The sequence below is a fragment of the Spea bombifrons genome, chromosome 5 (genome assembly GCF_027358695.1).
Source record: "Spea bombifrons isolate aSpeBom1 chromosome 5, aSpeBom1.2.pri, whole genome shotgun sequence".
Taxonomy (NCBI): Eukaryota; Metazoa; Chordata; class Amphibia; order Anura; family Pelobatidae; genus Spea; species Spea bombifrons.
Window position 1 is genome coordinate 92,283,602 of NC_071091.1, and position 13,393 is coordinate 92,296,994.

A 13,393-nucleotide genomic window follows, 5' to 3' on the forward strand; every position below is an offset into this window, starting at 1 on the left:
GCAAAGACGATATTTGTAAAAGAAAAACAGCCATGTTAGTACGGCTTTGTATAATTTCTTAGAGCGTTTTAGTTGGGTACAGCTTGTAGTTTTATGTGCATGGTTAGTTACATTTTATTTAGGAATTAGGATACAAATAATTGATGCACATCCCAAAAAACATTCAACCATAATGGATTTAAGACTATTAAAAAAAATAATCATTAAGTTTTGAAGCTTAATTAATGGAAAGCATTTTTGAGGACAGCTCTGCCTATTGTGAGTCTGCTTGTAAGCACTACCTGCTCATCAATGAAGGAAACTTAAAAGCACTTTATTTATACATTTCTTAGCAAACATGGAAAACATAGTTTAAATGAAGCTTGTGTTCTTGAAAATGCACTACCATATGCAATGAAGAAATGAAATTCTATTTCATTCATGCAGTTTTAAATTGGTTTGGTGTAAGGAGTTCCACACAAAGCAGACAAAGCATAGAAAATAGAAATACAGTGAAATAAAGTGCCAGATTAATAGAAAGACTTTCAGAAATATAGTCCGAATGGCTTGCATCAGCAGATGAATGGCAAATAACAGAGGTTTTATGACACAGGAAATAATAGAGATTAGGGCTCAAGTACACTGGAACGCTTGGAATATATGGCAGCAAGTGCACATAAAATATAAATAAGAGCAGTGACAGGAGAGATAGCACTTTTGCAAAGTATGAACCAAGCATTTAATAGAATTTATTTTTACTTATATGTGTTAGGTTTCCACTGCTTTTCTGTACTTTTAATCCTTTGGTGTGGTGACATAAGATTCCAAGTGAATTCATCTTTTCATTCATCAAGTACAACCTAGTAAATTACCTAAGCAAGCTCGATATAATTATATTAGCTAACTGTGCTGCTGAATAATGGTTTCCTTTCAATATCATATCTTATATTTACAGCACTGTCTTATTTTTACTATGTGTATAGATAACTGGGAACTTCTCAGGGTAGGCTCCCACTTCTGGACAGAGGCTTTGAGAGGGCCGGGGCTAGCTGTGTGTATAGCCCCAGACAGCTTTAAAAGGCTTGGAGCAGGAAGGGAAGTAGGCCGAGAATCACTATAGCCAAACACTGCTTTACTCCAAGAGAAAGAGAAAAATGACCCGGAGACTCTAGAATGCAGCCTCTCTAATGGGGGACTGTGGGTCAAAACCAGGCTGTTCCCAGGCATACTTCATTACTTGTAGTGGAAATTATTCACACGGCATGCTCCTTCAATATAAAACCAGGGTTATCTTCTTCATGCATCCATCTTTACCCAGTGTTAATGTCAGAAGTCAGAAGCAAGATTGTAAACCATTATTCTGATGTACAAATCTTTCCCTAAATACCCAAGACCGTTCTATGAAAGGCACCAAACTGCTCTTTATCTTCCTATCACCCTACCTCCCTAAGTCACCTGTCAGTGTCTGTGTAGCGTAAAAGCAAAGCTTAATCACTAAAGAGGTCTCTTATTTGAGGAAACACCTAGAAAACAAATTCATATTAGCGGCTCCATGTCAAAACTCATATGCCTACAACATATACTGGTAGTTTTCTGCTGCTTATGCTTTCAGTTGTCAATTACTAATTTAGCTTTTGTGTAGGATTCAAGATCACAATCTAGTATCCATATAAATTCAATATAAAACCACATATTTTTAGTTGTGTGAATTTTTTTACGTAAATAAGCAAAAAATTTGGGTAAATTGCCCTTTTTAATCATCAAAATATAAGCACAGATTCACAATTTTAAAACCACACAAGTACGAGTACAATACAAATCTATTCCTAGTCTAATCAATACAGAGTTATGTTATGAAAGAAGATACCAGATTATATTCAGTTTAATTTTACAGTAGAATTACCTATCTGCCAACAGTCTCAAAATTCCTGGGACAGTCTCGTTTTTCAGGTCCTGTCCCAGCATAACAATACTGTCTATGCACAATGTAATACACTGAGTACAGGTAGCTTTGCGTTTTAACTTTGTATGTCTAATACACACTCAGCCTAAACACTTCTCAATGAGCTCAAAGCTATTCCGTATCTGTACTGGGTAGCCTAGAGCTTAATGTTGCTGGGTCACACATAGTGTGTGACCCCACCCCCCATTAGGCCCCGCCCCCTTTATCCTGGGCTCCAGGAAGGAAATGTTGGCGAGTATGGAATTTTGGAGTGTAAGCATGTGAGGAGAAGCCACCTAAGTTGAGTCTGGTTAGTCGAGCTAACGTTTAACTGACCACTTGACACCTTAGTGAATAGACCTAAGAGAGGAGTGAGGAGAGAAAGGCACACAGACATCTCAAATGAGAAAAGTTATAGCTGTGACTGTAACTAGACACTTCATCTTTAATTAGTTTCTACATGAGCCTGTTTCAGTAAGTTAGTTTTTTTTATACACAAAAGTAATTACAGTTGTGTTGAAGTCAGCAATCTGAAAGAAATTAGAAAGAATAATTTACATAAAACACTGTATAATAATGATTCATTATAGAATCGAGTTGAGATTTATGAAACAATGCACTACGACATTTATCTGATCCCCCCAAGAGACATATGTGTTGGACTACTCGCTGCTCTCCTGACAACAGGCCCTCATCTTTACTCCATAAAAATGGCATTGGGTTAAAAAAGAACTGGTGTGAAAACTCATCAGACCATGTTTAAAACAATGGTAGATGCATACACTGCTTCAACGCACTGTATTGCTTTCCATAAAGGGACAGTTTTAATGTTCCTGATGACCTCCAACTTGCTTGCGTAAAGTAGAAGTACTTAAATGTGTGTCTTTATAGACCTTTAACATCAGTGGTTGCACAATAGGAATAGAAATCTACTCTGAAGGACCACGATTACATATATTTATATGTCCTGAAATTGTGACACCCTGCTGTAAATAACATCCATTCCCTTTTTAAAACAAAAAAAGGAAAGCATAGATTTTAAATAATTATTCGGTAAGGTGATATGAGAAACATGTGGTTAACGTTTTATGTCAGTTATTAAAATAATAATTCAGTAACTAAAGTATTCGAATTTTCATAAAGCTTCACAAGTGCTAGTTAGGAGTTAATTCTCTCAGCATTCCTTTTTACACTATGTTACTTTCCAGTCCCTGTGCCATTTGAAGATAGCAGTTATCTAGATAATATGTAATTAACCTGACAGAGGATTTTAAATTCATGCATTAATTTTTGCTAAAGAAATTCGCTTCCAAGCTATTTTCTCATCTTTAAATGTTCGGCATTTATTGGACAAAAGGAATGCATTTCATTGAATATCTAACGAAAAGGGATCAATTTTAATTCTCGGAGTATTTATAATCTCAGTCTCAACTTTAGAATCCCTGTACTTTGTGATTGTATTTTTTTGTTGATTTATAACTCTTTTGTGCAAATATATGGGAAGCCACTGTTTTGACATTTTGGATGAGGGATTGCTGCATTACATGGTCACTTACCTGGTTTCAACACTGTTTTTACACTGGTACCCAGGGCCCACCCTACCATGGTGGGGCCATTGCCCCAGGCGGCACTTTTGAAGAGGCGCCTTTTTTTTAAAGCGGAGGAGAAAGAGGGGCGCCAAGTGGTTTTCGCTTATCAAGTTGTCAGTACCCGCTCGGCGCCCCTCTCTTTCCTCTGCGAGCCCTGTAGCTCGGTTTCGGTGCCGGCTTGTAATGCTGAGCACCAGAATATGACGTAATTTCCGCTGCTCAGCAGTGAAGCAGCGCGCACTGCAGCAGAGCAGGGAGACTCGCCGCAGGACTGCTGAAAGGTAAGTGAAGTACAAAGGGGGGGGGTTGGGCAGATAATAGGGATTTAGGGAGAGGAAGGGTAGATAATGACCCCTGGCGTTTGCAGGGGGGGGCATTTTAAACTTCGCCCCAGGCGGCATTATGTCTTGGGCTGGCCCTGCTGGTACCTGTGACACTAGCAAAACCTTTTAGTCTTGGAACTGATTCAAAGTTATGCTATTTTATCAATAACTGCGCTGTGGGGTTGCTGGTGCTTTATAACCTGAAGCTACACTCAAGCCACTCAGTCAGCTCCGGCACTTGCTTAGTGGATGCTGCAGGCTGGGGTCTCTTAAGACCCCCATGTGCATGTACGCAAAAACAAACAAACATTAAACACAATTAAATCATCGTATCACAAAAGAAGCAGGTAGCTGCAGTTTCCAGTTAGTATAAGTGAATATATATATATATATATATATATATATATTATTTTTTGTTATTTTTTTAAGAATGCAGATTACTGTACTGTACCGACAATAGATGCTTAATTTTGATTTCACAGATAAGCATAGTTGAATATGGACCTTCTCTAAACTCAATTCCATAGGAGCCTGTACATTGCTTATAAATTGAAATAAAAAAACGGCAGTTCTGTACAATATTTCATTAAGCCTATGCCTATGAAGCCAATGAATAAACCCAATCCTTATGCAGAACAGTTATTCGTGTGATGTAGGCACAATACTTTTTAATTTATTTAGCCTAGAAAAGACTGGTAGCCTACAACACTCTCCTCAGTGATCCAATTCTAATCTGTTGCCATATGATGTACTCTACACATCTTTTCCTAAGTAAGTCATTAAATGATTGTAGCCGCCAGCCTACAGCTGCAGGTAACAACAAGCTTTCTATGCCATGTAGGTGCTTTTGCCGATAATTACTGTTGCTCGGTAAAATGGAATGATGATGTCAGTTCAGCCTGTGTTAAGAATAACATCAATTTGATGGATCAACAGTGTGCGGATAAAATACTTGTATTTAATTCTTGAGATAGGCTACATTTTTTACAAAAAATGTTTAGCGGGTTGATGTTTGAACATCGGTTTAAGCCTTATTTATAGCTTTGTATGTATTGAAATGTCCAGTTTAGAATATGCATAGTTTCTTGTACTAAACAATACTCTCAAAATAGCTCTAATCTTCAATTCTACTTTCATTTGTTCCTGTGGATGGTCGCCATGAATTTTTAACCACTTTAAATTAATGGACATTGGGAATTCAGAGACGGAACGTCAACTTTCCTGATGTAAAACCCAGCGAGCCAGAGCAACACATCAGAAAAGTGAATTATAGTGTCTCCTTGTAAATGCAGCCATTAAGAATAGTGACACTTAAATCTTAAATTCAAATGGCATTGGATACAGCCTACTGTACCATGAATTAAGCTAGACACCTTTACATGGAGAGCGTGTGCAGTTTTAATACAATATATCAAGGCAAAGCAACCCACACAAATCACTATTTTATTTATGCATGTTTTAAATGTAAACATCATGGGATGTATTCACTACACTCTCTCATTTTTACTACTCATTATAAGGGAGCCAACACCAGACCCGTGAACTCTCAGGAAACCAAGGTTTTTTTTGTGTGATCTCAGGGTGAAGGGTCCAGATCTCAGGGTCACACAGTCTTTAGCTGACTCATTCCTACTCTACATTGATCTGAAGATATCTAAGACTCCTAATTAGAGTTTTTGCTACTAGTATGCCATGGTTGATATCTGTGTGAATGCATGTCACTTAATTAAATGTATCTTTAAATAATGTATTATTAATTCCTGTATAAGGACCAGCCAAGCTCTTCGTCCAGCCAAGCTCACTGGGGTTGGCTCCTCATAATGTATAGTGAAATAAAGAAGCTGAGACACAACACACAAACTCTCCTGTAACCTCTTCCTTTAGTGAATAAACCCCAGAGTGTAAATATGATGTGTCAGTTGTGTAGTAAAGTACCTTCCTAATTGGTTCATTAACCTCTGATAATAAAGTAAACTCTGCCTCCCTGTTGCTATCACAGATCTCAATGTATCAATTCATGATGTATTCATATGCTGGATTTAACCTGTCTCAACAAAGTTACAGTAATGGATATTGCACCTTATGTGTGTATAAATTTAGTTTATCTTAAACAGAGTCAATGGAATTGTTGAGTCTCAACCCCCCCCCCTTCTCTGATCTGTCATTATCAAACTACTATTAATATGTGCATTCAAATGTGCCATTTTACTATAGAGTTAGGGCTGTGTGGAGATGGAGAGAAGTGATAAGGGTGACTTTTACACCAGGAGAGCGTGTTCATCCAAATGGCTCATTTATATACCACAAATTATGTTTGATCCACAGATTACCTCTTTAAACTCCATAGGCCATCCCCAGCCTTGTCAAGCATAGACTTTGAAATATATTCTGTAGGATTGCAGCCAAAGAATTATTAATATACCCCAAAAGTCTTCTCTCCATTACACTCTATGCTGTGGCTTCATTTGAAATTGCCAGACAAATAAAACAAAATATGTCTTCAGAAAACCATTCTGCTGGACCAAGCATACAGTCTGCCTGGAATGTTTAAAACACAGTAACATACATAAACCAGGCATTAAAGTGCATTTAATAGGAGTTATAATATAATGCAGCCAAAGAAAATTATTGATTTTTTTCTCCACATTCTCCATTTCTGCAAGGCAATTACCAATTAGTGGGCTGATTTTCCTAGCCTTAATAAGTTTTTGGTTGGATGGATTTTAGATGTGCGTTAGTGATGTAGTAGAGTATGTTAGTAGGTTTTCAATGCAGAGTGTCCAGCTGGGTGATTTAAACTGAGCCATTTTATTGTTAACCACAAGCAGTATAATGAGTCAGTGTGCCTGTCTAGAAGATTAGGCTAAAATCCCAAAGCACAAACAAATAGAAGTGGCAAGAAAAAATAAGTGAACCTTTTGCAATTACCAGCTTTTATGTATAAATTTCTCTTAAAACATGATCATGATGATGAAGTTACAATACTGAACAAACCAATTTGTTTTAACTAATAACACAAATTATTGTCCTTGTCCATATTGAATACATTATTTAAACAATCGCCGCGTGGGTTGGAAAAAGTATGTGAACCTCTAGACTAAAGCTATCACTTCAACAAAAGCTAATTGAATTAAGGGGATAGCAAACCTGTCATCCAATCAATGAAGCAGGATTGGAGGTCTTTTTCAGAGCCACTTTACAAAAACCCTCAAACATTCTCAGTTTGCCATTCTCAAGAAACATCTACTGATGTAAACCATGCTGACAGAAAATAAATCTCAGAACACCTACAATCAAGAATTGCTGATTTGCATAACGTTGACAAAGGTTGAGATGACTCCAATGCCACAACAAAGAATGCTTAATTAGATAAAACAAAACCTGGAGTCACAAGTTAAGGCTTGAAGGAATCATTGGAACTGATTACAAACAAAATTACTACCACAAAAACTGGTGGTAGCATTAGTGCGTGGGAAGTGTTAGAATACTACCATTTAAAATACCCTGGAGTGTCTAGTTTTCAAGAATATATGGTTTGATGGGGGTAGATGAGTATATTACTGTATTTGCTCAATTGTAAGATGACCCTGATTATAAGACGACCTCCCAAAATTTTAATATTAATTTAGGAAAAAAAGAAAAAGCCTGTAATGAGAAAACCCTATAGGAAAAAAGTTTTACTGGTAAATATTAATCCACATGTAAACTATTTTTTCATATTTAATAAAAACTTTGATTGAGAAAAATGATTTTTTTTTGTTTTTATTTCCTTGTATTTGCCACTCTGCCCCAGTTATGCACATCTGCCCCCCAGATATGTTTTATACCCCCTTTATGCCATTCTGCCTCCCAGATATGCCTTTTAACCCCTATTTGCCACTATGCAGCCCAAATATGCCTTATACACCCCTATATGCCACTCTGTCTCCCTGACAGGCCTTTTAACCCCCTATTTGCTACTCTGCCCCCCAGATATTCCTTATACATCTCATATATGCCACTCTGCCTCCCTGATATGCCTTTTAACCCCCAATATGCCACTGCCTCCAGAAAACCATTATACCCCCCATGCCACTCTTACTTACCCCCCACATGCACCATCATGCGGGTGCTTTGTCATAGAAGCTGCGGCAGCAGAGGTTGTCTGTGCACATCCTGCAAACGTTCTTCGCCTGTGGGATGCGTAAAGACAACATTTGCTGCTGCCAGGGCTTCTATGGTGGAGCACCGGAGGTCATGTGATGCCGGTGTTCTGTCATAGAAGCCCCAGAGGAAGTGCCGGAAGTAGCGTAGGATGTCTGTGCGCATTGCATAGACGTCAAACCCGCTGCCAGAGAGGATGCAGGGGACCTGGATCTTAGTCTTGTAGTCAGACCTCTATCTGAGGTCTCAATTTAAGACGACCTTGAATATAAGACGAGCATTCGCTCTGAAAAGCTAGAATGCAAGTTCCTACTGGAACATGACCCTTCATTGCTCTTGTATCTGTATGTCAATTGCTGTATTGTACTTGTCGTTATCTGTAAAATGTTCATCTTGTACAGCGCTGCCGACTCTGTCGGCGCTTTATAAATAAAGTATAATAATAATAATAGCATGCCAGACTGTTTTGAGCTTTAGTACAGCTACTATGGGCATGATGTATCTGACATCTGCACAAATGCATAGACATGAATCCTTGTGATGCAAACCAGTGTCCTACTTTCAAAGAGTCAGTAGTAAAACATTGCAAAAATGGTACTACTTAACATAAATGTTTTAAATCACCACCAGTGAGCAAAGAATTCACACCAACACGGTATGTCTCCAAGCTTCTTAAATGTGTTATGCACTAAATCATAATCCAATCCCACTCAACTCTCCCTATGTCTCACTGTGCCTTTTTCTGCCCACCCTTTTCAAACTGCTCTACTTAGTGTCCATATTTTTCTAATGTAAGCACAATATGCCAAACTCCCTTTCATACTCTTTCTTGACTTCTCTGTTACCCTTGTTAAAGATGATGACCCCGCGCTATGTACTGTATGCCCCCCTACAGTGCATGGATCCAAATTACACCTCTGGTTCTTAAATGAATGCATTCAATTTCTATGAATATAATTTGGAGGTAAAATCAGGATGACGTGGGACCACAATATTCAAAGAACAGTAAATCCAGATAATCTAAATCTTCATTTTAATATTGTTCCCTACATTAGCCTTCAATCATTCTCAAGAGAAACTCATAGGGAGAGAATAAGGCTTTCCATGGTAAACAGAGGTGACCCATTTTCTACATTTATGTGCTCAGTTATATAGATTTATACCTGTTAATGTTTATTGTAAGCAGAGGCAATTAACATCAACAGCTCTGTTTTTGTCTATGCATTAAATAAAAGACAGATGGCCGCTTTCTCTTTTTTTCAGGGTGCTATTATGCATTACTCATTACAATAATAGTCAGCACTGTCAATGAGAGCGAGTCCATTTAAACCCTTCCAAGAATCTCTTTGGCAATGTGAAATGCTTGAAGGAAAGCAACGATACTGGCTTCCTCTAATCTACATATAGTATATTTCATGTCTGCGCTCTAAATATTTAATCTAGTTGTACATTTACCAGTGAGATTGTTTATTTGTTATTATTATTGCAGACAAAATTTACATGCAGATCATTTTAAAAGAATAAGTCCCTTTACCGACTTAAATGTGAAATATCATGAGACACACAAAATAAAGGAACTAGATCGACATCATTACAGATGACACATTAATCTGTTTAAATGGTGCAGCCATATGTTTTAAAAACTCTGGAAAGAAAAGGAAATTTAATTCCCTGGCTCACACGTTTTATTCCACCATCTCTTTTAGAAAATTGGAGAGCATCTGGCATCAGCTCAACTGCTTAGAGCTGTCATATGTCAATCAAATGTAAATGCTATGTACTGTGGGGGTGGATGAACTTTCTTTTTTGTGCTATACGAAAGTTCACTAAAGTTTCACTAGGAACCCTTTAATCCTATGCTGATGCTCTAGTCTGTGCTTTAATTCATTACTGGATAAATATTATTGTCATAAGTAAAATCTTACACACGAAGAAATAAGAGGTGATTAATAAAGGTAACACAAGCACATAATATGCACAATGCATACAATTGAGCTTGCAGCTAATTATATGCACATTAATCTTCCAACCTTTAAATATATACTCCTGTTGTTGATAGGGAGTTGCATAAAAACTCAACAATATATATGTTTGTAAATACAGACCTTCATTATGATGTGACTGATATGATGTGATTCCAGAAAAGATTTTTGCAAAATTGTCTATATGTTGCTGCAAATACAGTTTGGAGCGTTTCAATTTAACCCCTTAAGGACAATGGGCGGCCCCTAAACCCATTGAAAACAATGCATTTGGAGCCCGTACATGTACGGGCTTTGTCATTAAGGGGTTAATTGTCATGCAATACATAAACTAAGAAATATTACTGGGCTTAGTCAAACATTCTTTTGAGTAATCTATTACTCACTGAATGGGATAGTGTTGGCGAATCTGAATGTATCTGGTATCCAGGGATCTGGATGCTTAAAAGAAACTAATAGTGCACAGTCATATAACAGCTGATGCAAGCAACACATCTCTATATATATGAACAACATTGATGCCATTATAAGTATATTAGTATATAGTATTTATGTAGACACCCTGAAACTGAATAAGGGTATGTAACACCAGTAAAAATTGTATGAAACTATCCGGACCATTTCAAGTGCCACAATGCAGTAATAAACTACAAACACTTACATTTATTATTATTATTATTATCATTATATTTTTTAATTATATAGAGCCAACAATTAAGATAATATATGGAGAAAGCAGAGAGGTCGTGTGGCGGTTGTATTAGTGGTAGGTAAGCTCTAACTCCAAAGATGGTAAGCTCCTTTGAAGAAGTGGGTTTTGAGATGTTTCTTAAATATTAAGAAAGAGGGTAAAATCTGGAGGTTAGGTGGAAGTGATTCCACAGGTATGGGGCAGCATGAATGAAGTCTTGCAAGCAGGGAAAAAGTGATAAGTGAGGAATAAAGCCTTAGCCCATGGGAAGAATGATAATAGGGAGCCAGTGGAGGGCTTCGCAAAGTGAGTAAGCAGAAGAAGATTGTTGTGTAAGGATGATAAGCCTAGAAGTAGCAGTTTGGATAGATTGCAGAGGAGAGAGTCGAGATAAATGCTAACCAGTGTTGCAATAGTCAAGGCAGAAAATGATAAGGGAATGAACCCAGGGTTTTTGTGGCTTCTGGGGTAAGGAATGGGAGGATGAAAGAGATGTTTTTTTAGGTGCGAGCGGCAGGATTTGGCGAAGAACTGAGTCTGAGGGATGAAGAAGAGGTTTTGAGTCATATACTTTAATCCAGAACGTTTTTGGTTTTATCTAGTTTTCTCTGGATTGACAAAGACACCAAACAGAAAAATTAGACTAAATTCATTCAATGTCTTGAAGTATGTAAATTACCAAGGGTGGAACATAAATGGAAACAGCATATATGATCTGAGAATTAACTGATATTTACAGTATGTATTGTGGTAAAAATATTTTTTTGTGGTAAAATGATTTTGATGACATAAAAAATGTGCAAAATGGCTCATGACTGTTCTTTAAAACCATACAAAAACACATACAAATTAATAATGTATATAATAATATTATAATCTTGATTTGTAGGTTGTTTGATTATGGACATGGACGCGTTCCACCTCCACCTCGTGCAGTTATCCCATTAAAACGTCCTCGTATTGCAGTGCCAGCAACTCGCAGAGGCAAAGGAGTGTTTTCTTTGAAAGGAGGATCAAGGTCTCTCTCTGGGGGTGGCGCTTCAGGATCAAAATGTAAGTATTTATATAGTCCAAGTTTGTTGTGTCAAATTGTGATGGCTAGACAACTCGGTCAGAGCATCTCCAAAACTGCATCTCTTGTGGGGTGTTCCTGGTCAAAAGTGGTCGACAGGGTCATGGGTGGCCAAGGCTCATTAATGAATGTGGGGGTGAAAGGTAACCCGTGTGGTCAAATCCAACAGAGGAGCTACTGCAGCTCAAATTGCTAAAAAAGTTCATGCTAGTTCTGATAGAAAGGTGTCAGAATACACAGTGCATCACAGTTTGTTGCATATGGGGCTGAGTAGCGGCAGACCAGTTAGGGTGCCCATGCTGACCCCTGTCCACTGCCGAAAGCGTCTACAATGGGCATGTGAGCATAAGAACTGGACTACGGAGCAATGGAAGAAGGAGGCCTGGTCTGATGAATCATGTTTTCTTTCACATCACGTGGTCGGTAAGTGTATGTCGCTTACCTGGAGAACACATGGCACCAGGATGCACTATGGGAAAAAGGCAATGTTCTGCTGGGAAACATTGGGTCCTGCCATTCACTTGAATGTTACTTTGAAACGTACTACCTAAGCATTGTTACAGACCGTGTACACACTTTCATGGACACGGTATTCCCTGATGGCATTGGCCTCTTTCAGGAATGGTTTGAGGAACACAACAACAAGTTCAAGTTGTTGACTTGGCCTCCAAATTCCCCAGATCTCAATCCAATCGGGATGTGCTGGACAAACAAGTCCGATCCGTGGAGGCCACACCTTGCAACTTACAGGACTTTAAGGATCTGGTGTCTAGTGGGGTCCATGCCTCGATGGGTTAGGGCTGTTTTGGCAGCAAAAGGAGGACCTTCACAATGTTACACAGGTGGTCATAATGTTATAGCTGATCAGTGTGTAGATCTATATAGTTTTTCAAATTGCTCTGGTAAGCACCCAGTTTTGCCCCTGCCTATGGTCATTTGTGGGTGCTCTAAAGTCTAGTTTTACTGTATGGCGAGTGGATCTGCCTTATCCACAGACTGCTTATATATTTGTAATCAATGTTTTCATTATCATATTACACACTGCCACTGAAATATAAGAGTTTAATTCTTTATCCTTTGGGTATAGCACAATCCAGTATGAGCGTAAAGACAAATGTGTATAAGCAATTACCAACCATGTTTGTGCAACAAGCACCTGCAATTAAATTATGTTGCCTATAGTCAAATTAAGATGATAATGTATCACTGTTTGAAGTTTGCTATTTGCTTGGATTTATAGAGGACTTAGTTAAAATTGTTCCTTTCTGTCTGGAAATATACAATCACCTCTACAATTTAATCAAATGTTGGGATTGCTTTTTTGTCATCTGTGTGTAATTTTTGCAACATTTAGCTGTCTGGATTATAATGTTACATAGGATGATGTTTTAGTGATGTGTACACATGAGAATAGCCCTGGAATTAATCATTAATGTAAGGAATGCCTGATGATGCATGAAATGGTTATTAACTGAGTACCAGCTAGCAGGCAAAGTGGGCTCAGAAGGCTAGTTATGTATCTCCCAAATAGCTGCACTTGACTGGTTGACTGGTTATTGTCTCTGGTAATAAATTAACTTAAAAAAATGTAATTGATCGCTGTCTTTAGGCAGTGGTTGGGTCTATGGCACAGGCTCTCAATGTGGTTACTTGCTGAGGCATTTGGTGTGGG

The 13,393-nt window shown here is 38.0% G+C and overlaps 1 protein-coding gene across 3 annotated transcripts in view; it reads left to right on the forward strand.

Annotated features, from left to right (window-relative positions):
* Positions 1-13,393, forward strand: part of RALYL (RALY RNA binding protein like) — a 250,074-nt gene that overhangs the window by 206,544 nt on the left and 30,137 nt on the right. For all 3 annotated transcript variants that reach the window (XM_053466729.1, XM_053466730.1, XM_053466731.1), the window contains one exon: positions 11,539-11,702. In XM_053466729.1, the coding sequence (XP_053322704.1) occupies positions 11,539-11,702 (164 nt within the window). The remainder of the gene's footprint in view (positions 1-11,538; positions 11,703-13,393) is intronic.